This window comes from Phalacrocorax aristotelis, chromosome 2, assembly GCF_949628215.1.
Source record: "Phalacrocorax aristotelis chromosome 2, bGulAri2.1, whole genome shotgun sequence".
NCBI classification, from domain to species: Eukaryota; Metazoa; Chordata; class Aves; order Suliformes; family Phalacrocoracidae; genus Phalacrocorax; species Phalacrocorax aristotelis.
The window spans coordinates 28,699,200-28,723,260 of NC_134277.1; the positions used below are offsets into that span (position 1 = coordinate 28,699,200).

The 24,061-nt window shown below is 44.6% G+C and overlaps 1 protein-coding gene across 4 annotated transcripts; it reads left to right on the forward strand.

Annotated features, from left to right (window-relative positions):
- Positions 1 to 474: 474 nt before the first annotated feature.
- On the forward strand, positions 475 to 7,359 carry TAC1 (tachykinin precursor 1). Of its 4 annotated transcripts, none has more exons than XM_075082894.1 (6): positions 475 to 639; positions 1,350 to 1,487; positions 1,606 to 1,702; positions 2,424 to 2,447; positions 4,100 to 4,153; positions 6,738 to 7,359. In XM_075082894.1, the coding sequence occupies exons 2-6, from the start codon at positions 1,365 to 1,367 to the stop codon at positions 6,785 to 6,787; spliced, it is 348 nt and encodes a 115-aa protein (XP_074938995.1). In that variant the 5' UTR covers positions 475 to 639; positions 1,350 to 1,364; the 3' UTR covers positions 6,788 to 7,359. The 4 variants fall into 4 exon arrangements, with proteins under 4 accessions (XP_074938995.1, XP_074938994.1, XP_074938991.1 ...); XM_075082890.1 differs by having other exon boundaries at positions 518 to 553; XM_075082893.1 differs by lacking the exon at positions 4,100 to 4,153 and having other exon boundaries at positions 514 to 639.
- Positions 7,360 to 24,061: the final 16,702 nt, after the last annotated feature.

The following is a 24,061-nucleotide window of genomic DNA, read 5'->3' on the forward strand; positions in this document are numbered from 1 at the left end:
CCCTCGGTCCCCCGTCCCCTGCCCGCTGCTCGCCCTCCCGGCGGTGCCGCTCGCTGCAGAAAGCAGCTGTCCCCCCGGGGCGGGCGTCGGGGGGGGGAGGGGTCGGGGGACGGGGGACACGACACACGACGACACCACTGAAACGCGGCATCTGCACCCTGACATCCGCATCCGCACCCTACACCTGCACCCAGCACCCCGCAGCCCGCAGCTGCCGCCGGGGCGCGCCGTGGTCCCGGCCGGGACGGGGCGGCCCCGGGGGCCCGGAGCTGCAGCGGGAGGTGGGGGGACGGACACACGGACCCGCCCGGCCGCCCCGCGGATCCCGGCCCCGGGCACCTCCGGGAGGCGCCGCGGGAGCGGCAGCGGGGGCGGGGGCTGCTCGACGGGGCGGGGGCTGTCACGGGGCTGGGACGATAAAACCGGGGGTAATTGCATTTAGGCAAATGAGGCTGCCTCGGCCCTCCCCGTCTCCAGGTATATAAAGTGGGGAGCGCTCCCGCGGACGGCCAATGCGCACGGAGAGCAGCGCCCGCCCTCCCCGGTGCAGACGGTGCGTGTGCCTCCGGGAGCGCGTCCGTCCGCCTGCCCGCCCGCCCGCCCGCCCGTCCGTCCGCGCGCGTGTCCGTCCGTCAGTCCGTGTGTACCTATATGCGCTTGTCTATATGTTTGTGAGGGGGTGTGCGTGTGTACTTCTATGTGTCTGCCTATATGCGTGTGTGGGGTGGGAGAGGGCTGGGGGGTGTCTATATGCATGTGTATCTGCGGGGGTGCCTATACGTACTTGTGTGTCCGCACGTGTGTGTGCCTGTACGTGCCGGGATGGTTTTGTGCCTATCCCGATGCGTGTACCTGGATGTGCGACGGGATGTGTGTACCTGTAGGCACATGTGCCACACTGTGTGCGTGGGGAGCTGTATCTATACGTAGGTGCGTGCATCCGAGGTGTGTAGGGGGCTGTGTGAGGGGCTGGGCGTTTCTAACTAGATGTGCATGTACCTGGAGGGGTGTGTGTGAGCACCTGGGTGGGGGTGTATATGTGTGAAGGTGCGCGTATCTAGGTGTATATGTACGTGTGAGGGTGTGTGTATGTATAACTCCGTGTGCGGAGGGGTGCCTCTGGATGGGCGCGTCCCCCTGTGTGCGCATCTAGCCGCATACGAGGCTATACGTGCGGGGCGCCTGTATACCCAGAGGTGTACGCGGCAGTCGGTGGAGGGGTTGTGAGCGTGTCACTGGGTGCTTGTATGTGCGAGGGAACGTGCACCCGGGTGTGCACCGGGGTGCGTGTGCGGGGCGGGGTGCGTGGCCGCCCCCGGGCGCGGGTGCTTCACCCCCTGCCCCCGCAGGACGTCGAGGCGGCGATGAGGCTCCCGCTGGCTTTCGCCGTGCTGCTCCTGGCCTCGGCGCAGGCGCTGGCCCAGGACATGGGCGCCACCGACGACCTCAGCTACTGGTCCGACTGGTCGGACGGCGACCAGGTGAAGGTGAGCCCCGGGGGCCGCTGCGCCGCCCGCCGACCCCGCGGGGGTGCGGGGGGCGTGCGTGGGGGGCCGCCCCCCGGGTGGGGTGTCCGCGCTGAGCGCCGGCGCTCTCGCCCCGCAGGAGGAGCTGCCGCTGCCCCTGGAGCACTTTCTGCAGAGGATGGCCCGGAGACCCCGGCCCCAGCAGTTCTTCGGCCTCATGGGCAAGCGGGATGCCGGTGAGCGGGGCGGGGAGGGGGGCGGGCGGGCTCCCTCTCACGCCCCTGCATGCCACTAGTGCCGCTCCAAACGCCACGGCGCTTGTCACTCGGGTCCAAGGCGGTAAACCTTTCTCAAAAGTTGCCGTGTGAGTTGCTTGGGTTTAGTTTAGTTTAGTTTTGGTTTGTTTATTTTTTTTCTCCCAATTTTTATATCAGATAAACCCACCGATTGGAAAAAAGTGGGCTGCACTTCAAAGTGCTAAGTGCCTGCCAATACAGCATGAAAATACCAGTACGGAGGATCACGATAATTCACAGGTCGGCATACGTGCCACTGACCGGCACATACTGTGCAATACGTGCACGCTTGTGCACTGAATTGCACAATCCCCAAATTGTGTGGAAATTGGTTGTGCATACAATTATTGCCACACAATACAACGCACAAAACACAAATAATAAACATGTTTTCTACATGTTTACTGCATCAAGAATTGCTCCAAGCAGCTTGGAGCTAAACAGGTCTAAATTGTGTGGGTTTAGGTGGAACAAGATTTTGTAGTCAATTCAAAAAGAAATGCAGTTGTAAATGATTGCCTTAATTTCCCTTAAGTGGAATGTGTTGGGTAGTTTCTGTATTTGATTCTTCAAAGCATTGCGGTAGCACCATATATATATGCCAATTCTTTTTCAACAACTCTTTTCCCATTTTTTCTCTTTCCTTTCCTCTTCCAATCAGGATACGGCCAGATGTCTCACAAAAGTAAGTTAAAAAATGCAAATATTCTAAATAATTATTAGAAGATATTCGGATAGGGAACAGTGTATTTGAAGGGATTACTTAGAAGGTGAAGGGGTTCAGCTAAGGACTGGCAGCACCCGTGGTGGAGCAATGTTCTGCTACAGGGCTGAGCCCCCCCAGTGCAGCCGTGAGCCTGTACTTCATCTGAGCCACCACAGCCTTTGAGATTTCAATCCTCATTAACATGTGGATGTTGCAGCTCTCTCTTATTTCCCATGGGGGGGATTCTGTAAGCAAGGCAAGGCAGGCTTACTGCCAGACACAGAGAGGAGCAATTAAGACAGCAAAATCTGGAAAATTAGAATAGTGAATTCCCAAATCCCTGAGAATGATTCCACGGTAGAGCCCATGTCATCGCATGTGAGATACTGTACCTGTGCTCTCAGCATTGTCTGGGTGGGAATCAGACCCCTGCTCACAGCAGGGGCAGGTTGATGATGTGCTGCCATATAAACAAGCAGATCTTGCCCCATGAATAAGCGTGCCTTGCTTTGCTTCTGTGTGCGGGAGATGGTGTCAGCCGGGTGGTGTTACCTTGTTCTGCACAGTGATGGTTGTATTCTCTGAATTTATCTGAAGATGCTTAGACAGGAGCTGGAAGACTTCTAATAAGTAAAAATGATCTTGTATTCTCTGAGACATCCTCTGTCCACAGAGGTCAATAACTGTCCCGGTGTTCTGTTAACCACAAGATTTTATCACTAGGATTATGTGTTGGAAGACCAATTAAAGAGTCTGATACAAAGCTCACGCCAAATAACCTGCTGACTAAAGTGCAAAATTATAGCTTTCTGAAACTGCTTCAGCGTGAATTAATATCTGTGAGGTCTGAGGATCATTCGTCTTGTTTTGTAGATGAATTAGCCAAGCAAAATTCTTTCCAAAGAGAAATTTCTAAGTTTGCCTCAAAAGTCAGCTTAGAGAAAGAAGAATGGCTCCTTTTCGTTCCTTCTCTGAAACTATAGCTACCACTGTAACAGATACGTGCTATAGGCCAAAACTTGGAGTAGTTTATCCTCTACACATCCAGTACCTTGAGGAGTACTAATGGGACAGGGAGGTAATATTTGAACTCATAAATATTCCAAAAATAGAGCCAGACTGTCTAGCTCAGACATGTCCAGACATAGAGTCCCATTGGCTTTCTCTCCAGTAAGGGCTGGAGAGGAAGGGCTGCCTGACCTGCGAGGAAGGTTTTTCTTCCACCTTACAGAAAAAAACAGCAACAGGTAGAGGAGATGCATCACACAGATGCAGGCTATACCAAGTCACAGCTTTCTTGTGCCTTTACTGAAATCAATAGGAATTGTACTGGGAGAGGAATAACTTATTGGCCATTGTTTTCCATTATGCCTTTAAAAAACCCACAAAACAAAACAAAAAGTCTGAGTTAATGAGAAGATGTCCGCTAACTGGCCTGTGCCTTGGTCTAACCTGCTCAGTCTGATTAGTTAGGCTGTTGTTCATTCTCCGTTGTCTGAGAGTGGTGTGAATAGCTAGCCTGTGGGATGAACAGTTTTGCGCCCTGTGTCTTCCTTCCTTGCGAGAACACGTTATCTTAAAAGCCTGCCTGTTTAAAATTTATTAAAACACCCCCAAATATATTTTTTCAGGGCATAAAACAGACTCCTTTGTTGGACTTATGGGCAAAAGATCTTTAAATTCTGGTATGTATATGACTAAAGATGGTACTTGGTAATACACAGCCTCTTCATTCTGTTGCCTCCGTTCTCTCCCAGTGGATGGAAGAAGCAGTCTTTATGTACTGTAATCTCAGAATTCTCTGAAAAAGGATCAGGATTTTCTTTATTAACCAAGATATTTCAGGGTTCACTTCACTCCAGTGCTTGAGATGATCAGGCTGGTCTGACCTGTAGGCAAGGTCAGGTAGAAGACCCCAGGGCACTTTCCTTACTGCCCTGTCTTCACCAGCAGTATGTTCTGCTGGTCCCCAAAGTGTGAATACAAGAAAAAACTAAATTTTGCTGACACATAAAGAAAAATTCAGAGGCTGAAAATGTAAAGATCATTTAAACTCATGATCAAAATCCAGATCTCCCCAGGTAGAGGGATATCCTCATTATCTCTGGAGATCATTATTCCTCAGACTTGTAGCAGAAGGTGGAAGAGCAGATATCTGCCATTAACACCGCCTCATTCTGCAGGTCGAGCTGTTAAACATTAAAAAAAAAAAAATAACAACAAGCATGTTAAGCTTTGAACTGATGCTGTGAATTTGTGCTATTTTCCCATAGCATCCATATAGGGCAGAATCCTCCCGCCTCGTGTACACAACCCCTTTGGGTAACTGCAGACTGCCAGTAGCTCTAGCTTCCCTGTGCTGTAGGGCTGTACTGAGGAAATCCCTCCTGTGAACCGTAAAGTGTCAGTTAATTCCCCAGAATAGGAATTAAAAAAATAAAAAACCTAATACGTATTTCATGTCTCTGAAATAGTTCTTACTGTTTTGTTAAATGGATGATAAAAGTTAAATTACTAGCTGACACCTTTATATTATGTGGATACATGCTGTGATCTATATTCTGCAATTATGGTTGTCAGTAGCTTTTATTTTCAATTAAAGCCTGTTCAGACTAGTAATATTGCTCTCTGCATCATTTTGCAAATTGCTACGTATCATGAATAATTTTGTACAATTTTATCTGCGGTGGCAATAGCTATTAAATGCATAATACCTGTAAATATATCTGCTATCACAAAAGTAAATAGCCTGGAAGTAATAAATTGAGTTTGGTTTCCATTGGGATTACATTTACATTAGTATGAGAATGTAAAATACAGCAAATGTTTAAAAAAGGCAAAGATTTTATTGCTCTGATTTAAAAATTGCTGGTATAGTCAGGATACAGTTGTGTGATATTTGTAACAAAGGGGAATAATGAAGTTTTACCCTGTCAGGCTATGTAATACTTACCTGACAGGTAAAACTAAAATTCGTTGCTTTTCTGCCCAATTCCCTGAAAGGAAAATGGTAAGCAGTTGCTTCTGCTCCTCTGGAGGAGAAGATGGGTCCTAAGGACTGTTTAATCAAAGCAAGATCAGGAGTATGTGCTAGGACTGGCCTTACTTCTCCCTACTGAAACATATTTAACTGGGCAGGATCTCCTCCTGGTGCCGTGCCTTGGTGCCATGGTTTTCTTCCTCGGCAGAAAGCTCCTGAGTCCCCTGCCAATGCGTAGGAGTTCGCGCCGTCCCACTGCTGGGTGTGAGTGTGGTGCTGATTTAAGGCTTCATGTGACAAAGCAGAGTACCAGGATGCTGGTGTCTCAATTCCTGGATTGGCAAAATGGGGTCTGACACTGACTGTCTCCCAGGTTGTGCAGTCTGTTGGACGAACGCTCCAGGTAGAAGGTAGAGAACAGTCACACGTACAGTAAAGGCACTATCACAATCCATACTGAGAAAGGAAGCTCAACTCATTTTGCATTTAGCCTGGTGAAAACTGAAGTCTCGTTAATTTAAAACTGCCACTGATCCAGAATGCCAGGTCCCTGCAGGATGCAGTGCCGAATCCCCCCCAGACTAGCTGTGCATTGCCTGCAATAGTCAGGCACGCGTATAATCTGTGAAAGCAATCCTCCCTTTGGGGTTGAAGCAAAGATGACTGGTGACCAGCTATGTCACCTTACAGTCAGGCTCTGCCCAAGAAGGGCTCTTTGAGTTTCTCTCTCATTTTAAAAGAGCAAGAAGGAGAGACCTACTGCTACTGAATGCTAAGTATGTTACTGAAGACTATTTTAGGCTGTGGTTGGTCCACGGGGTGGTCTGAGGTTTGCTTAGCTCCTGCTGCAGATTTTAGCATCACTGTGTTCAGGGCTCGGAGACAGGGAGGGTTTAAACCTGGCAAAGAGCTGACTCTGCAGGACAGAAAGCGGACATGTCGATGCAGAAAGCCTCTACCCACAAATTGATCTGAGTGCTCAGATCCCATCAGTTAGATGGATTACTGGAACATAAAAAGGCTCTGAGCTAATTGTACTTCAAGCAGCTCAATAGACGAGAGGTAGAAAGCACTGCTCAGACCTTCAGTCCTGGAGGATAGCGTAGTCTGAGGGGTAAAACAAAATGAAAAAAGCTCAGGGCTGTGTTAGGATCCCTCATCTTGGGTCCAAATGCTCTGATGGGCTCTGGCGGTGACCCAGCAGGCTGCAGGTGTCTGACGTTTCCTTGTGCTTGCTGGGGTTTACGCAAGGCTGTACGACATGCTTCATTCCGCTTCTTTTTTTGCAGGATCCTCTGAAAGGAGCATAGCACAGAATTATGAACGGAGGCGTAAATGAGACATTCCTGTGCATTATTTATTAAACTTCATTTGTTCCAATCGCCAATACAGTGTAATATAAAATAACCACTGTAAGGAATAATTATTTATTTAACGATAACCGATGGGTTTAGGTTTTTTTTTTTTGAGTTGTACATTCAATAAAATTATTATTTTTCATATTGTGGCAGTGATACATGTTGTGTAGGTACGTTGTGGTTCTGAAAGGACCGGCAACCCTGGTGACGTCTCACAACAAAGCACATTGTTCGATACGCTCACTAAACAAAGGTAACATCCTTTTGTTTGTTGAAAGCGAGTCTATCAGCTTCACAATCAGTGCAGAACAGAGCTGATGTACAGTCTAGTGCCTCAATTTGTTTTCATGGTTTATAATGTACTGTAATTTCCGTATCAAAAAATATATTTGTATCATTGCAGCATGTTTTATGTTTTGTGACTACGTATCTATATCTTTTAAAGAGGGGGCGGGTGGGTAAGGTTTGAATGTGAATCTGAGGTCTTCATTTCATAGTCTGGAATTTTATGATAGTAACATTTTAAATAAAAACTACTCTGGGGATTTTGCAACATACTTTCTTTGGTGATAATGATGGCGTTATTTCCCAAGTTGATCTGGAATCAGACTCGGATCCAAGTGACAGTGGTCTGAGACTGGAAAGAAATATCAAACTGATGTCTTCCTTTTGCAGGGAGGCTGTGAGCCTTCTAGGGTAGGTTTGGCAAATGCTTTGGGTAATTTGCTAACAGAAACAGGCATTCCCGGGACTGCTCTGGGTCACACAAAGTCCCATCCTCAACCTGGTAGAAGTTAAGAAGTATGTTGACCAAATGAAAAGGGCTTGATGTATTCCCCAGCTCCAAGTGGAATAATTTGCAGTGGAATTAATCTGCCATTGCAGGTTCATTATTTGAAAGCCAATCTTTTCATAAATTCTAGCTCTCAGATTCACAATAAAAGCACCTGTTGGCTTGAATCCATTCAATATAAGAGAAAAAAAATGTGACTTTAATTATCTTTTTAATTAAAATGTCTGGTTACTGTATCTCCAGGACAGTCCCAAAATGCTACACACATCTCACCAGATGCCAAGGCATCTGGAAATCTATTTTCTTCCCACCAGCTAAAAGCTATAGTTCTCTGTTTGATGCTGCCATACGAGCCTTCATCACAGATGAATCAGCAGTGAAAACAGCCAGTGTACACAAACCAAATTCCAAAATAAGTAATACAGAGCGATTAACTGGTTGTTGTTTTCCATTTCGGAAGTGAACTCAGCAACCTCCATTTTCAAGGTTTCCTGGGGCATCCCCACAACTGCACCCACAAAGAACGGGTGGACGTAGGACCTCCCTCCTGCTAGGTTAGGAGCAGCACCTGAGCCTGCCCGTGCTTAAAACAGACCCCACTTCCAACTAAGTAGGAGCTGGCTCTAGCGAGGTGGGGAGCTACACAGTGGGAAAACTGAGGTTAACCTGCAATGGGGACCACACTCTTGTGAGACACAGGGGTTTTACTAGTGTGCTGCCAGCTCTTCATCTTGCCAGGGTTAATTTTCAGACTAATAAACTTCTGTCTCAGCGCCCACTGAACTCAGTGAGGGGGGAAGATGATTGCTGGGTTAACAGCATAGCAAAAGGAGTCCAGAAATGTGTGTTGACTAATGCTCAGTCAAGGGTAAAAAGAACGAAAAAGCTTTAAAACACTGTCCCCTGAGCCTGGAGGCTCATGGTGCTCCCAGAGCTCACAGCCCGTGTGCACTGAATTGTGAGACAGCGAGAGGAAAGCAAAAGCACCGCTGCTTGCTCCCTGCAGCCTGTGCATCTCACAAACCTCCCTGCAGAGGCAATCACTGCAAGCACGTTGGCATCCAAAGAAAGCCATGCAGGGCAGAGTGGGTCTTAAGTGTTTGGAGGACAGCACTTTGTGAGGTTCACATGGGCCCACCCCTCAATCCTGTCAAGGTCCCTCTGGATGGCATCACTTCCCTCAAGCATATCAACCGCACCACCACCATTTTCTCTAGAAGGCAAGGCCAACTCTCTGGCATCAAAATATTCTCCTGTTAGGTGGCTGTCTGATGAGTGGTTTTAATTTGGCATTTGAAACAACTAATTTTAATTTCTGGTGGCAAAACAGCATCAGATTTGTGCTAATTTAGGTCTTGAACAATAAGCTTAAAATTGGCATTGATTTATATGTTTGTACAGACATATATTCCAAGCCAGAAATAAACCAAATGCACACCAAAAGGCACAGCCTGAAAAGTTCCGTCTAACCGAACCAACAAGACAAAAAACCCACCATCATATTTCAGCACTGGGGATCGTTCGGCTGAGCTGTGCTGTGTCAGGGATGTGGGGCCGTGGCTGCCAGGTGGGTCTGGGGCAAATGTGGAGGCGCATGAACCACAGATGCCTGCAGGCATCCAGCTCAGCAGCTGCCTGTCCCCACCGCAGGCTTTCTCCCACCACCATCCTAGCCCAAACACTTGTCCCCACAGGCAACCCGAGGTACTCAAGATTCAAACAGGAATTCTTACTCATATATATTTTTTCAGCCTTTAGTATTAAGCAATATAGTCTATACATTACTGAGTATGTTTTAATAATTTCTGTGATCTGTAATCTCCCTTTTGAAGCTCCTTCAGCTTTTAAAAAATTTTATGTGTTGGATAGCATTTCTTGCAGCCCTGGGCCACACATACCCTGGATCACTGGGCTATGCCAGCTCTCCAGCTCCACTGCAGGTTTTGGAGAAGCTATCACTAAATCCCCTGCCATCTCTGCAACAGCCAGCCATGACCGTGACACAGACTTAGCTCTTCTTTGATAGCAACAGTCTGACATCCCTCAGGCTGCGTAAGCTAATTGATAAAGCTGCAGCAAGGGCATTTGTCAGTGAAATGCATGCAAGCTTTAAATAAAGTAATAAAAATCTTTCTAGGAAATCAGCACAGAGAGTAAACCCAGGGTGATGCTGGTAATTGTCCCCACTGGGGAGGTGCTACAGGCAGTTAGATGCCACAGAATAATACCAAGAGGTTTTTTTAAATTATTAAAGCGATTCTTAAAAATGCTGTTTATTGAGTATGCCAGTAGCAGCTCCTTCAGAGCTACCATGAGCCATTCTTTAAATGCAGGCTTTGTCCCTGTATCTTCTTAATCTACAACTTAGATAACTGCTTTAGCATAAAGAAATACTGAGCAAGTCCCGGTGGAAATTTTCAGTAATGACCCAATTTTTTTCAGGATGAGCCTCAACAGTTCCCTTAGCCATAGTATCGCAGACTGCATCAACAAACATCTCCCAGAGTACTGGGACAAGAACACACAGCAGCTCTTTCCCTGGAGTTGTACTGTGTCAGGATGCAGCCGCCTGCGATTCCGGTTACAGCTCCGTGTCCTCACGCTACCCCCAAAACGGCTCACTTTACAGAAAATAGTCATTACTGGAAGAGTAGGGATTTTTTTTTTTTTCCTGTTAGCAAGCATACAAATGTCTTCCAATCTATCTACATCTTTCATGGAAGACAAACAGACTCTCTTTGCATTATTCTTTTAACATTTTTGAAAGAGCAGACTGAAACATTTGTCAACAACAGGGGCATCTGGGCTGTACAAAATTCATGATGATTTTCATTAAAAGTTATCATTGTTCCATCCCTGAGATGGAACATCTGGTTTCTGTCCGAATAAACCAGCAACTCATCAGCTCAAAACCTCATTTTTACAGAGGTATGCAGAGCACGTGCAACAAACATCACCCTTTGCTTTCTATGTACAGCTCTAAATTAAACAATATCACCACCTGCTATATATAGGAGACATGAGACACAAACAGGGAGTTAAAAAGCCAGACTCTTTGTCAGTGCTTCCAGCTTTCCAGAAGCCTTGAAGGACGAAGCCCAGCAAGGTGAGGTATCTTGGCCAGATGTAACAGCAGTGCCTGAGCTAGAAATACAATGCACACCCTGTACCCAACCTGCTATCTCTGCAAGAGCTAAGAAACTTAGGAAGAACTGTAAAGCATAAGGCTGAATGTTAAGAAAATGTCTGCAAATTAAAAAAAAAAAAAAAAAGCTTTTTTTTTCCCTAAACCATTTCTTACATTGTTATTTTAGAAGCCCAGCTGCAAGAGAGTTAAAAGACATACCTGCACCAGCATATGTCAATATACTGTTATCATCACTTTCTACAGGAACTAATTTGCATTGAAAACACCTAACTGAGCAACAAAACACCAACTGGAATCACAGACATTCAATTTTGGCACATAGAAATGCTTTTTATTTTCACTGCTATAATACTCAGAAAACAATAGGCACGTTGTAATTCAGTGTACCAAAGCATTAACATTCAAGCAATACCCTCTGGAGGTAGATCTTGCTTGGGGAAGATACACATTAATTACTGGAGGAACGTATACATACAGTGTGGCTACATTAAGACTGCATTTAAAAACAAAAGTTAAAAGTAAAATCCTGTTAGTAAGGAATCAAGCAATGGTGACAGATTTTCTGCATATCTGTGTGAAAAACAGGCTGTATTTGTGTCTGTTAAGTTATATGATGGGTACAACTGGGAAATTAAGTTTTCAGCGTGATAAAAAAAGAGATATTTTAAGAGGTATTTTGCATATACCTGCAGTTAACTGTTTGCAGATGAAAAAATTTGCATATGCATTTAGCTGTTTTTTTTATTGCTCATATGATATACCCATACACTTGAGTTTATTTTAATACAAGTATACCACATAACTGAAGAAATAATGTTGCATGTTTTTTCATTGTATAAAAACGTTTTATTTTTGAGATAACACCCTGTGGTGGATTATGGGGCACTGGGACCACACCCAGAAATATAGAAGCTGCATTTATTTAAAAATAAGACCACTGGTGCAGCCCAGGAAAACTGATTCTCTTTCAGTGCAGCTCTGCGCTGTCTGCCACCAAGAGACAGAGGATTGGGGAGCAGGCTGAGTTTGGCAGAGCGGGGCAAGGTGCCTGGATAGCCCTTTGCAGCAGTGAGTGCTGCGGGACCGTGCTATGGTCTCACCTACAGCTCAAGGAGCTCTGGGCCATGGAACCTGCTGCTCTGCACGTAGGTCCTGGTGCCACACTGGCTGCTGGTTTGAGTGACCTTGTTTTATGAAATTCATCTGGAAAAGAAGGTAGAACTGCACAAAACATTTTCCTCTTTACCATTTTCTGTGCACACAGCTATGGAAGAGGTACAGGGCATGAGCTGCCCTAACAGAGGGGTTGTAGCTTGGCAGTAGCTGCGGCAGACAGGAATGGTCCTCCAGTCACTCTCCAGCTCCATTGAAGTGAGCCCTTCTCCGTCCATTGAGGAAACTCTCCTCCAGCTGCTGACTTTGACTGCCAAGGAGGAGGAGGTAGAGCTGAATTTCTAGCAGGGAAGCAGATTGTCCCATGCACCCAGCTGTGTCAGCAAAAGTTATACACCCCTTTTCCTTCCATGGAGTCAGTCACCACTGTAACTGCACTGAATATATGAACAGCTTAGTTTTAAAGCACCTGCCTCTATTCAGAGCTAAGAGTCTGAGAAGAGTTTATTCACTTATCTTTTCAAGTGTTTTCTTGGGAAACGTTTGTTTTACCATCCCTGTTGGTATTGCTGCATCTGAAGTATGCAGCTACCTGTTGCAGAGATGATTTATTGCACTGAATATGAAAACTAAATCTCATCCAGCATTTTGGGCTGGAGCACTTTCCAGCTCAGACAGCTTACATCTATTAGCAAGAAAAAAAGAAAAAAACCTGCTGCAGAACAGAAAAGTAAAACTTCCAAACAAAACAATACCAGATACCGAAATGATGAATTGACTTTGCCTCGCATTGGGAAGCGTTTGTGCTGCGCACAAACCGATGAGCCCATTACATATTACGAGTCAGTGGAAATATTACGGCTCCAACCGACTTTGTTTGGTATTGATCTGATACCGTTAGTACATCTCAAAGATACTTATTTAATATTGTTTGATTTTATAGGTGAGTCACACAGCCAAGATAGAACCTCTTATTCTTTGTTTTCCTTTGCCAATTAAAAAAAAAGTCTTATAGTTCATAATGCTAGTTCTTCCAAAAACTTGTTCAAAAGACTCCTTGAGAAAGATGGCTGGGGCAGCGCTGCCACATCTCACTTCCTTTGATGTTTTCCACAGAAGCCATGGCCTGGCGTCATGTGACCATATGAGGGTCTCACATTTTATGATGAAAAATGAATGAAGTTTCTAGGCAATAGGTTAAAAGGAAAACTTCAGAATTATTCAGAAAGGAGAAGGAAAGAAGAAATTCCACATACAATATTTTATAAAACTTTATGGTTTTAATATATGCTTTAAAAAAACCAGAGGGAAAAAGACGAGTGCCTGGCACTGTCAGCACTCCATATGTTTGTGCACTAGAACTCAATCACAGATTCTCAAAATCATCAAAATGCTGTTCCCGAAGGGAAAAGTGTCACCTTGTGCTAGCTACTCCCTTTCTCTGCAACTTTACAGAGCACTGCAACTTTACTCTATAGAATCATTTCTGCATTGCGGAAGATACCCTTTACCCTGGGAACCCAAGGGAGAGCTGGTACTATGCTTCTTTGGGATTTTCATCACCATCTTGTTATTCTGTTAATGGCTTCACCAGCCCAGCCATGAGATGCTGTTTCTACAACAGTCCCCAACCAGAAGGGACGCACGCCACACTGGTTTGGTCCTACAGGCCCAAGAGGACAGCTGAAGACAGGTAGGAACTCCCTTTTGTCACAGGTGTATGATCTGAGTGCACAAAGAGAGGTCCCAACTTCAGGAAAAATACGTTTCACATGACAATTGTTAAAAGAAAAGTCTTTCTTCACTACGAAGGATGTCCCTAAAGATTTCCTCTGTGTTGCTCAGGAGGACTTTTGCTTTGGACTTTCAACTGTTTGGTCAACTATTAGAATTGTAAAAAGTTTTCACTTTTCCGACACAGAAAGAGAGTGCAGGAACTGTCATGGAGTATTGTTTCTTTAATCTTTATTAACTCTTTGTTTTTACTTCACATGGTGATGTTAAGGAATAGACCCTCCAGAAAATAAGACAGAGACATTATTTCTATTTGTACTAGAGATTAGTAACTTTATCTGAATATGATATTTCAGTTACCTGAGATTCAGAGCAACCAATCCACAGGTTCATAGGTTATCAAAAAAAGAAAAGAAAAAAGAGAAAATTTTTAAAAAGAGTGTAAAGAGTTACATTATATCATTAAATATTTTCTTAAGAGCTACACAAGTTCTTTCTTAAAGGAAACTTTTAGCCGGCAACCACCAGCACTGTCCAGCAGATGTAGCCCCGCCCCCAACTAGGTTTCACTGACAAAACCACGACTGGAAACAGAAACTACTGTAGAGAGAAACAATATGCTTAGCGATTCAGATGAGTACCATGGCTGTATTCATCTTGTGTGACTGCACCTTTTAAGCACATCTCAAAAGAGATAATAATCATTACGCCCCCAAACACGTGCTTTAAGCATTTGATCCAGCTGAGGCAGCTGTTGTAGCATTAAAGGCTGATTACGGCAAATTTCTAAAGCTCAATATTTCTTCAAAGCCCTGCTCTACTAAAACGATCATGAATCTTTCTATTTTTGTCTCCTAAGAGCAAAGGAGATCAAAGTTCCAATGGAAACAAAAAATGCCCCTGAGTGGTTGCAACACGGTTTTAAGATAACTCAATTGAAAACCATGACTGATGCTTCCCACACTTTGGTTTTTGATATTGATTCCTTCAGATTTACCCAAAATAGAAACAGTTTTAAAAGCCCACAAAAATTCTGAGATTTAGAGTAAGATAAGCCTTGAGGAAAAGGACACCCTTTACAGAGCATCCTGGATGGAGCCATCTATTTCTGTCTGCTGAGTAATGTTATCACTTCAGATAAAATTAAATTTGTTATTTATCATCAACTTCTTTTTGTTTGAAACAAAAAAAAATTTTTTTCTTGCTCCACTTTTAGTTTAGTATTGCATGCCAAAACACCTTTTTATATGCTGAAACACAGGAGAGCTTTGCTTCCCTGGCTCACAGAGTGGCTGAGGACAAAACTGCTCCATTTCCAGTCCCCTTGTTGCTCTGCAGCAGATGTCCCCTCCTAGGTGGCTTTGTGACTCCTGGGATTTAGCAGACATCAGCCAGTACTTTAAAGGCAGAAAGTAAATAATATTCTGTCGTCAGCTCTCTAACGATAAAAATATTTATCCTGAACTTGTGCTGGGTGCCACCCACCTGTTTCTCATCCAGTTCTTAAAAACTGCTGCTGTCCCCGTATAACACCAGTTTTCTACAAAACTGTAACACTCTCAGCTCCAGGCTCTTTCTGTCAAGCTTACTACGCATGTCTGTATTAAAGCAACACATCTGCCAACAGATGACACCTGAAAGTATTGTACCGGGCTGATGGGAGGCTTTCTGCTGTGTGGATCGCCAGCTGCAAAGGCAGTGCTTTCCAGTAGACCCTGACAGAAAGCATCACCTCCAGCTGTGTCATTTCAGCACCTGGCTGGGCAATGCGATGGCTCCTGTGCAAAACCACAAGGTTTTCCAACCATCAGTCCTTAGCACACGGGTGCACACAGATATAAAACCAATATGTGACAAGCACAGGTAGCGACGGGAAAGTATTAACTCTGCATGACGTTTTTCATATCCCACACCCGCTACAAACTCAATGTGCATGTGACCTAGTCTTCGGCACTGCAAAATTAGCAGCCAGGAATTATCAAACGAGTCAGAGGGCTGCAAATATCGCTGTGCCAGGGCAACTCTTATTCATAGGAATAATGTAGGCATCTCTCATTCCCTCCTAGGAACTTTGATAGAGCCAGGTCATCACTGAAAGATATTTGCATATTTAAACTGTTTCATTATCTCATAAACGCCTCTAATCAGTCATTTGCATGCTAAGAGAAGAAGAATGCTAACCAAACTGAAGCAGCATGGGAAATTAATGCAAAAGCCTCTTCACAATCTCATGGAACAAGAGACTTACAAAAAAGTGTATTTATGAAGAAAAAAATTAACAAAATTATAAAAAGTCCATTTTGGCCATGATGATTAAGAAAATTACACCATAGCAATAGTTTCCATAATAGACTATTTCAATAAAACACTCGTGTAGAGGACACTTACATTTCTAGAGAGCTACTTACTGCATTTATCTTTTCTATTTCAAGCTGGGGCAGTAAGCCATACTTAATTTTAAACATGACAGGAGAACTGTCTGACAACTCCAGCTGTTTTAGCTGTGTTCTGCACCAGAGCAAAATTATCTGAACAAAACCCTAGATTAATCACTCTGAGCTATACTGAAACCAGTTAATTCTTTAACAGTGAAGGGGGTGTGATTTAGAAATAAATAAATCACGCTGAGATGTCTGAACAGAATTCCTGCAACCTAGCATCTTCCGCAAGTACTATTTAGAAGATACAGGGAGACAATATAGAAGGTACAGAGAGACTAAGAGACCTCTAGATCATCATACATGTTTTATGTTGTTCCTATCTATATGGAACAATGTTACATGTGATTCAATTTCTCAGAGTATCCTACTGTCTTCACATAGAAGACAGTAAGTAAAGGACACAAAGGTGATGTTCCTACCCTAACCATAATCCACCGCAGTTAAGCCTGATAAGAGAAAACTTGTCCTGTGGACCTTGCCTAAAGCATGACAAAAGCAGTAGGAATCTTGCAGTGATTTCAGCTGGCTTTCGGCAAGGTCTCAAAAGCAAAACTGTATGTTTGCTCCTGCACCTGCATGCAGCCAAACTCTGTCTAGCTGCATGCCAGCTAGCTGAGCTTTTTTCCTTCTTGCAAACCTGAGGCGTTCCATAAAAATCAGCATTCAACCTACTACTATATGCATCAATATTAACTAGTTAATCAGTTCACTTTTACATCAGGTCCTTTTCCCCACACACAGACCCTGACTGCTACAGGACTGGCCTGTCTGGGGTTCTGCCCCATGGATGTTGTTGAGTCCCTTCTTCAAGGTTCTGAGCACCATCAGAATTCACTGAGATCAGACACTGAGAAAGGGGAGTGGAAGAGTAGAAATTACTGATTTTCAGTCACTAGGCTGGTCCGAAAGGAACATTTTTATCCATCTCAATGAAGTATTTGAGGGACCTACTTATCACTTCCATTTTTATTTCATTAGACTTGGGTATAATTTTAAGGCAGATGCAGTCCAAAGATAAACCAGAATTGTTTTACTGTAGATCATGGCAAAACTAAGTTTTTTAGTTTTCTTTTTAATTAAATTATTTTTTCCAGAAAACAATTTCGTGACACAGAACAAGTCTGGCAATGCTGTGCTAGAAAGAGCAGCTTAACCAACAGAAACCTTTGCCTGGGTCTTGTCAGCATGTGGCTAATCTAAGCCCTCAGACCCTGAGCACACTTAAGGAGAAAATAAATTAATTTCTCTACCAGACTAAGCACACGAAATTCTGGCAGACTCCTTGTGTAGTTAAAATTCCTCTGAATTGATCCTATGTGCTTCTGAAATAAGCATAAAAATACCAAGCAAGTACGCAGTCCACCCATCTATTGCTTTCTGGTAAATTTTAGCTTGATTTGCCGAAAAGATGTAAGACATTATTTAAACAACACTAGTCTGGCTTGGGGATAAAACACAGAAGAAAACCCAAAACTCAATCAGCAAGCGTAGTCAAACCTGGCGTTCTCAAAAGCTCAAGTCTGAAAGGTCTCAGAGCTACCTGGTTGCTGCCAGCTTGGTGGTCATGCCCTGGTAGGGGGCATCCCAGAGGGCTTCTCCTCTTCTCTGCCTTTCCATGAGACATGTTCCTCTGTTCCAATTTAGGTATTGCACTTATTTTCCTGGGGCTGCAGAATAAGGAGAGACATGAAAAAGTCCTTCCAGACTTGAGCACCAGAGATGCTCAAGATCCAGAGATACAGAGCACCATGAGCTAAATACTCAGCTGCCACTGTCTCCCCATCCAAACTCCAGCATATGGGGTTGCCAAAGAAGTGACTAATAAAAAGGAAAGCTATTTTCTGTCATTCCAGTCCTGCACAAACTTGATGTTATTATTGTAAAAAGTCTCTGTGAAATTAACAGGGCAATAGAAAAGCCAAATGGTGCAACTGCAAGATGAGGGGTTCAGCCTGGCAGGCTTCAGCGGCTCCTGGTATACTATTCTGGGAGTCTTGTCTCTGTCAGCTCATGATCTGCCCCCAGAGGGCTTTGCAAAAGTGCTGGCAAGGAGGAAGAAAGGAGCAGGAAGGTCCCACATAAAAGGTGTGTCTACACATCAGCTACTAGCTGAAATACCTACCCCACGGCTCATATGACAACCAATGCCAACCACACCAAGTCCAGTTCAGGCACGAGCCACAGTCTCGATGGGGACTGCCAGCTCAGGGTACGCAAAGTGCATCTTCTTCAGAGATGCATCAGCAGACCAGAGTGTGGGATGGGTAGGTCAGATCCCATCACCTGTAAGAGTAAGATGACTTGTCTTTTCCCCCACAAGGGTCCACCTTCTACTGATCCATATGCCCCTGGAGTACACAGTGCCATAGTGGAGGAGATGAGTGGTGTCATCGGTCTGCTAATGTGCATCTCTAAGCCTCAGCTCTGCTCAACTCCCCAAGCAAAAATTTGCTCGACTCAGAGATGTGTTACAGGAGTAGCAAAGGCACACCAGACATGGGGTCCATTTGCATCAGAGCGCTCCAAGGCATCATTTTTCTCCTAGACATGTCACCTGCTCAGTGGAGCTGAGACTTTCAATCCCCCAAAGAATGTCACAACATTTCTCAGTCCTCCACTCCACAGCTTGTTTTTAAAAGATGCCTTGCGTAGAGGGAGATGGCCTAATACAGGTAAATATTGCAAAACACTTTTCTACTATTCACCCAGTCTGTAGCACAGCTGATTTTGGTTTGCATTTTTATAGCTCAGAAGAACAGGCAAGTTTGTCTCCAAACGATCTTGGAGATAAAGGATGTGTGTTTAAGTAAAAGCTGGGGGGCAGGGGGTGTGGGCAGAGAGCAAGATTAACAAGTTGTCCTTGACCCCAAGTTTTGGAAGGGCCCCATTCATTTGATGAGGATATATCCTACCAGAGGGGGTCCCAAATTAATTTGCTTAGATACCACCACAAGTAATGGTATGTCTCTGAGAGGCTCTAGGTTTGTGGGAGCACAGGTGCGGCTCCATCCCCTCCCTCACCTCACATCTACCCAAACAGGATCCAGACTTTTGCCCTTATGATGTCCACCTCATAACTGCATACTCCCAATGTATACTCAAACCAGCCTTCATCTTCCTCTTCCTCCCAAACTGGGACCTACAAGCCCCCATTCACCTGCATAACACTACAGCAGTGTTTTTTCCCTTGACGTCCCCAGGGCTGGGTTCCCACAGGCACTGACACAGTAGCACATTGCTCTTGGCCAGATGAGTTTCGTGACACCCAGACACAACTGGGCATCAGACGTTGTTCAACAGGGACACAGATGTTGAGTGGCACCTGCTGACATACAGCAGAGCATGGGCTCACTCAGTTTACATGGCCAGCTGCAGAGTTACGCTCAAGAGAGAAGGGAAGCCCATCTCATTGTCCTAAACCCGATCTTTAAGACCCAGATCCCCATGCTTTTTTCCTCCAGGGGAGAAGAAAGTTCACCCTTCCACTCAAAACTCCAAGGTAAGACTATTTCATCAGTAGTTGGGAGATCCGCCATAAAAACTGGCCAGAACAAAAGCAGCCGAGTAGGAAACCTTGCTAGAGAGCGGCAGGCACAACCCTCTGGGACTGTGTGCTCTGGAGAGTGCAAAGCACAGCACATGCAGCGGGGAATGAAGTAAGTCTTAACCCTCCTGGTCATTCCTCGGTTTACCTTCTCCTTCTGAGAGTGGGAAATGGCTGCACTGGAGAGGGCAGAGAAGCTGAAGTGTTTTCCTCCCACTCACTAAGGAAGTTTTTGCTGGAGTGAGAGGTCGAGCCCATGTTTTCTATCCTCTTACAAAGAAGGCTCTCCTGACATTTTACTGTGCCGCACAATATGACATAAAACATGTTATTTCAGAGAACAGAGCTTGTGCTACAGTATGTGTGTGTGTATATATATATCTCTCTCCCCTTCCAAGTGACCTTTCAGTTGTTAATACATCTTTTCAATGAATAGCTTACCTACTGCAAAGAGCAGGCTGTCACGGCAGGTTTCTTCAGACACCACATGAGCGTGGTGGTAGCGATGGGGAAGAGGCTGTACGACATGATGACAGACAGAGCAGAGAAGCATGCAAGTCTAGAGAGGGAGTTTGAGGTTACACACGGATGCCCCACACTGTATCCTTGACCTCAGTACAATTCCTAACCCTGGCATTGTTCCACTTTTTCTGTGGAAGAGGAGGCAGGAAGGATTTTCCAGGGTGGAGAACCACAGCCAGCAAAAGCTCCTGGTTGCCACGAAAATAAAAATCTCAGCAAGAGGGTAACTAACAAAGATGTAACAGCCTGTCATCGAGGAGAGCATGGCAGGGGTGTCACAACAGCACTCTCACCTTAACCTGGGAGGCTGTTTCTCATGTTTTGAAAGTAACTGATGACACCTAACATATGGACCTCTCTGCTATGCCATGTGAGTGCAACCAAGGGACCACAATCCTCCAGTGGGCACCTCTGCCATCTCCTATACCGGCTTCTGCATGAAGAATTTGTACCAACTTCAGGTCCATAAAGCTTGAAATTCCCAGACGCCTGCTCTGTGTAGAGTCACCCTGCAGTGCAGACATTTCGGCTACCGGCAGTGAAAATTTTTATAATTCAATGAATTTTAAAGCAGTGAATTTTAATAATTCAGAGAAGACATGGTAGCTCTTTTGCGAGAGCTGAGCATTTGCAGGATTCCCACAGCACCAGCTCAGCCTGGGCACCAGCAAACCTCACCAATATCATACACGGGCAGAAGGCAGAACATATGCTTGAAATATAATATGATTTCTGATGTCCGCAGATGGCAACCTGTTTACCCACAGCACATCTTCCCCATGCTTCCTTACCAACTTGATTTCAGCTCAAGGAAACAATCAAACCTTCCTGCCCTGCCCTCCCAGGCTGCCAAAGAAATTCTAATTAGTGTCAATTGGGATAATAGCTCTATTTGCATTTTTAAGCTATTATTAGCAAGTTGTCAGTCAGCCAGTAATTTGTATCATTTTGGAATAATGAGTATTTAAATATTTAAAAAGAGAACGTTCCTTTTCACCACCCCCTTCCTTTTTGTGCTAAAATAATAATGGTTTTAATCAAAAGTAATTTGTATTAATATACATTTTGCCCCAGGTGTTAAGAGCAGTCTTCAAGAGCAGTGGTGAGAGATGTTAAGTAATACAGTTTATTAATATAGACAACTACTTCTATCCTTGATAGCAGCAGAAATGGAGGGTGCTTTTGCAACCAGATCATTCTGACTCTCTTTTTGGCTTCTGCAAGATGATTATGGTGTAGGAATTGAGGTCAGTTCCAATAATTTTATGTATGTGGGATTATAATTCTCTAAAGGACTGTTTTGGACCCAGTTGCTCTACCTTCTCCTGAGTGAAAATTCCGCAATTAAGCACCCTGTACTACAAGGAAAAAAAAAAAAAAGCAAGCACAAGACCTCTCCCCACAGTGAGCCTGGAGCCGGTGAAAGGCTGTGTTTGTCAAATCAGACAGCCATTATGTGTTGTCATTATACCACCGATGGTTGCTGGGGGATGTTGCTTCCTGATGGGGTTTGAGTCTAGATGCTCAGGTATATGCAGTCTGCAGCTGTTCATCATCACACAGAGCTCATAAAACAACTGGACTGACCATTTACAGAAACAGGAAATATGATGTACTGCATTTTATAATGTATATATATAATTTTTTAAATCATTCTTTTGAGAAAAAAGCAGAGGTACAGCCCTAAGCCTTTCTGATTCATATCTGTAAAACTTCCTAGTAGGACTCAGTGTTCTGTCTGTGTGACTATCTGAAATCCTATGATCCACATGTTAATTGTGACAAAATTAGGAAAATAACCCCTAACAACTTTAGAGGTAAAAGTAACATTTCCCATTCCCAAGCATATTATCTTCCAACTTCCCTCAAACTGGCATTTTATACCTGTTCTAACTCACATTTCTAGTTTTAAATTTCATAACTGGTTTTAAAGTACATTCAAATTGAATATTGAATGCCTTCAATACTAATGCATCCAAATCTTAGCTGTCTTCTCACGTGCAGCACCAGCATGAGAAGTGCTGCACATTATCTTGCAAGCAAGATCAATTAAACAACATTTTTTTTTTTCTGCTTGGCTTTAGCCCTATTCTAATCTAGTACTTTTAAAATTCTATTCCATGAAGCTCATGCACAAAATCCCACCGACAAGCATGGCTGAAGAAGCAGGCTAAAAGCACGCAAAGAGGATGGAGAGCAGTCTTCCCCAGGGATGAAGAGTTTGTTTGCACAGACGCGCTAACAGCGGCTGCCATCTGCCGGCCAGGAAAAAAAAAAAAATTAAAAAATCATCCCTCAAAGCAACACCTCGATCCAAATTTAAACTTTGACATACTCTTTTTGGCCCCTTGGAGCAAACAAGCCTGCTCGTTTCTCAGACACACGCTGTGCGAGGACTCGCTCCTGCGCCGAGCACGCAGTGCAAGAGGCGAAGCTGCGAGGCTGCAGAGCCGGGCCAGCCCCGACTCGCTCGCACGGGAGAAACGCAAGCGTTGAGTGGATTCTAGGGTACTGTTGACATCTTCTGTTGCAGCTCACAGCACACTTGAAAGATCCAAACCTGAACATACAGTGCAAGAAAAACTATCTGCCCAGCTAGTTTTCCCTTATTGAAAGAGTTTCAAAGCAAGTAAAAGATGGGAAGTGGCACTATGGAAAGGAATGGGTGAAATGCCACAAACAGACCTTGAAAAGCAACATGCACAAACCCCGTCTATGCATAACCCTCCTAGCTACTACCCCTTCTAACTTGCAAGATGCTATGGCAGCATAAACCACCTCTCTGCTTCCTCATTCTCCGTCCTTTCTCTCCTTCCTCAAGATTTGTAAGTTAAAAAATTGAAGTTATTAATTTAAATAAATTAAAAATATTAAATTTAAATGAAAACTTTCTGCATTACCTTCATGCAGAGGTAGCCGCATTTGAAACCTTTTAAAGTTTTCCTAATCTCAGCCTTTATGTCAACTGCAATGCTTTAATTCATATGTAAATAAAAAACAATAGGCCCGGACATTAAGAAAATAGACAAAAGGAGAACTGTGACAAGGAGATGTGGTCAAGGCAATGTATGTGCTTGTCATGGTTTAACCCTCGCCAACAACTAAGCCCTACACAGCAACTCGCTCACTCCCCCCTGGTGGGATGGGGGACAGAATCAGAAGAGTAAAAGTGAGAAAACTCATGGCTTGAGATAGACAGTTTAATGAATAAAGCAAAAGCCGCACACGCAAGCAAAGCAAAACAAGGAATTCATTCACTGCTTCCCATCGGCAGGCAGGTGTTCAGCCACCGCCAGGACAGCAGGGCTCCTTCACGTGTTCAATGGTTACTTGGGAAGGCAAATGCCATCACCTCAAATATCCCCCCTTCCTTGTTCTTCCCCCAGCTTTCTATGCTGAGCATGATGCCATATGGTGTGGGATATCCCTGGGGTCTGTTGGGGTCAGCGGTCCCGGCTGTGTCCCCTCCCAGCTCCTTGTGCCCCCCAGCCTGCTCGCTGGTGGGGTGGGGTGAGAGGCAGGAAAGGCCTTGACTCTGTGTAAGCACTGCTCAGCAGGAACTAAAACATGCCTGCGTTATCAACACTGTTTTCATCACAAATCCAAAACCTAGCCCCATACTAGCTACTGTGAAGAAAATTAACTGTCCCAGCCAAAACCAGCACAGCACTTTGGCTGTCCCAAGCAAAGTCACTTAGGAACACGCAGCTCACCTTGCTATGGAAATAAGCAGCCTCTCCTGTACTTCAGCCACACTCCTTTGGGTTGATTGTTCAACAGCCAGCTCAAACACAGGCTTACCTTGTATTAAATCCTCCTTCAACAACTTCTCTCTTATTTACTAACGGAAATGACATTAAGACTATGTCAGAATGAAAGACTTAAGTCAACCCCTCCAGAGTCTCAGTATAATTTTTTGATATTTTACTTTTAACCACATTTACCATATTTTACCTCCGT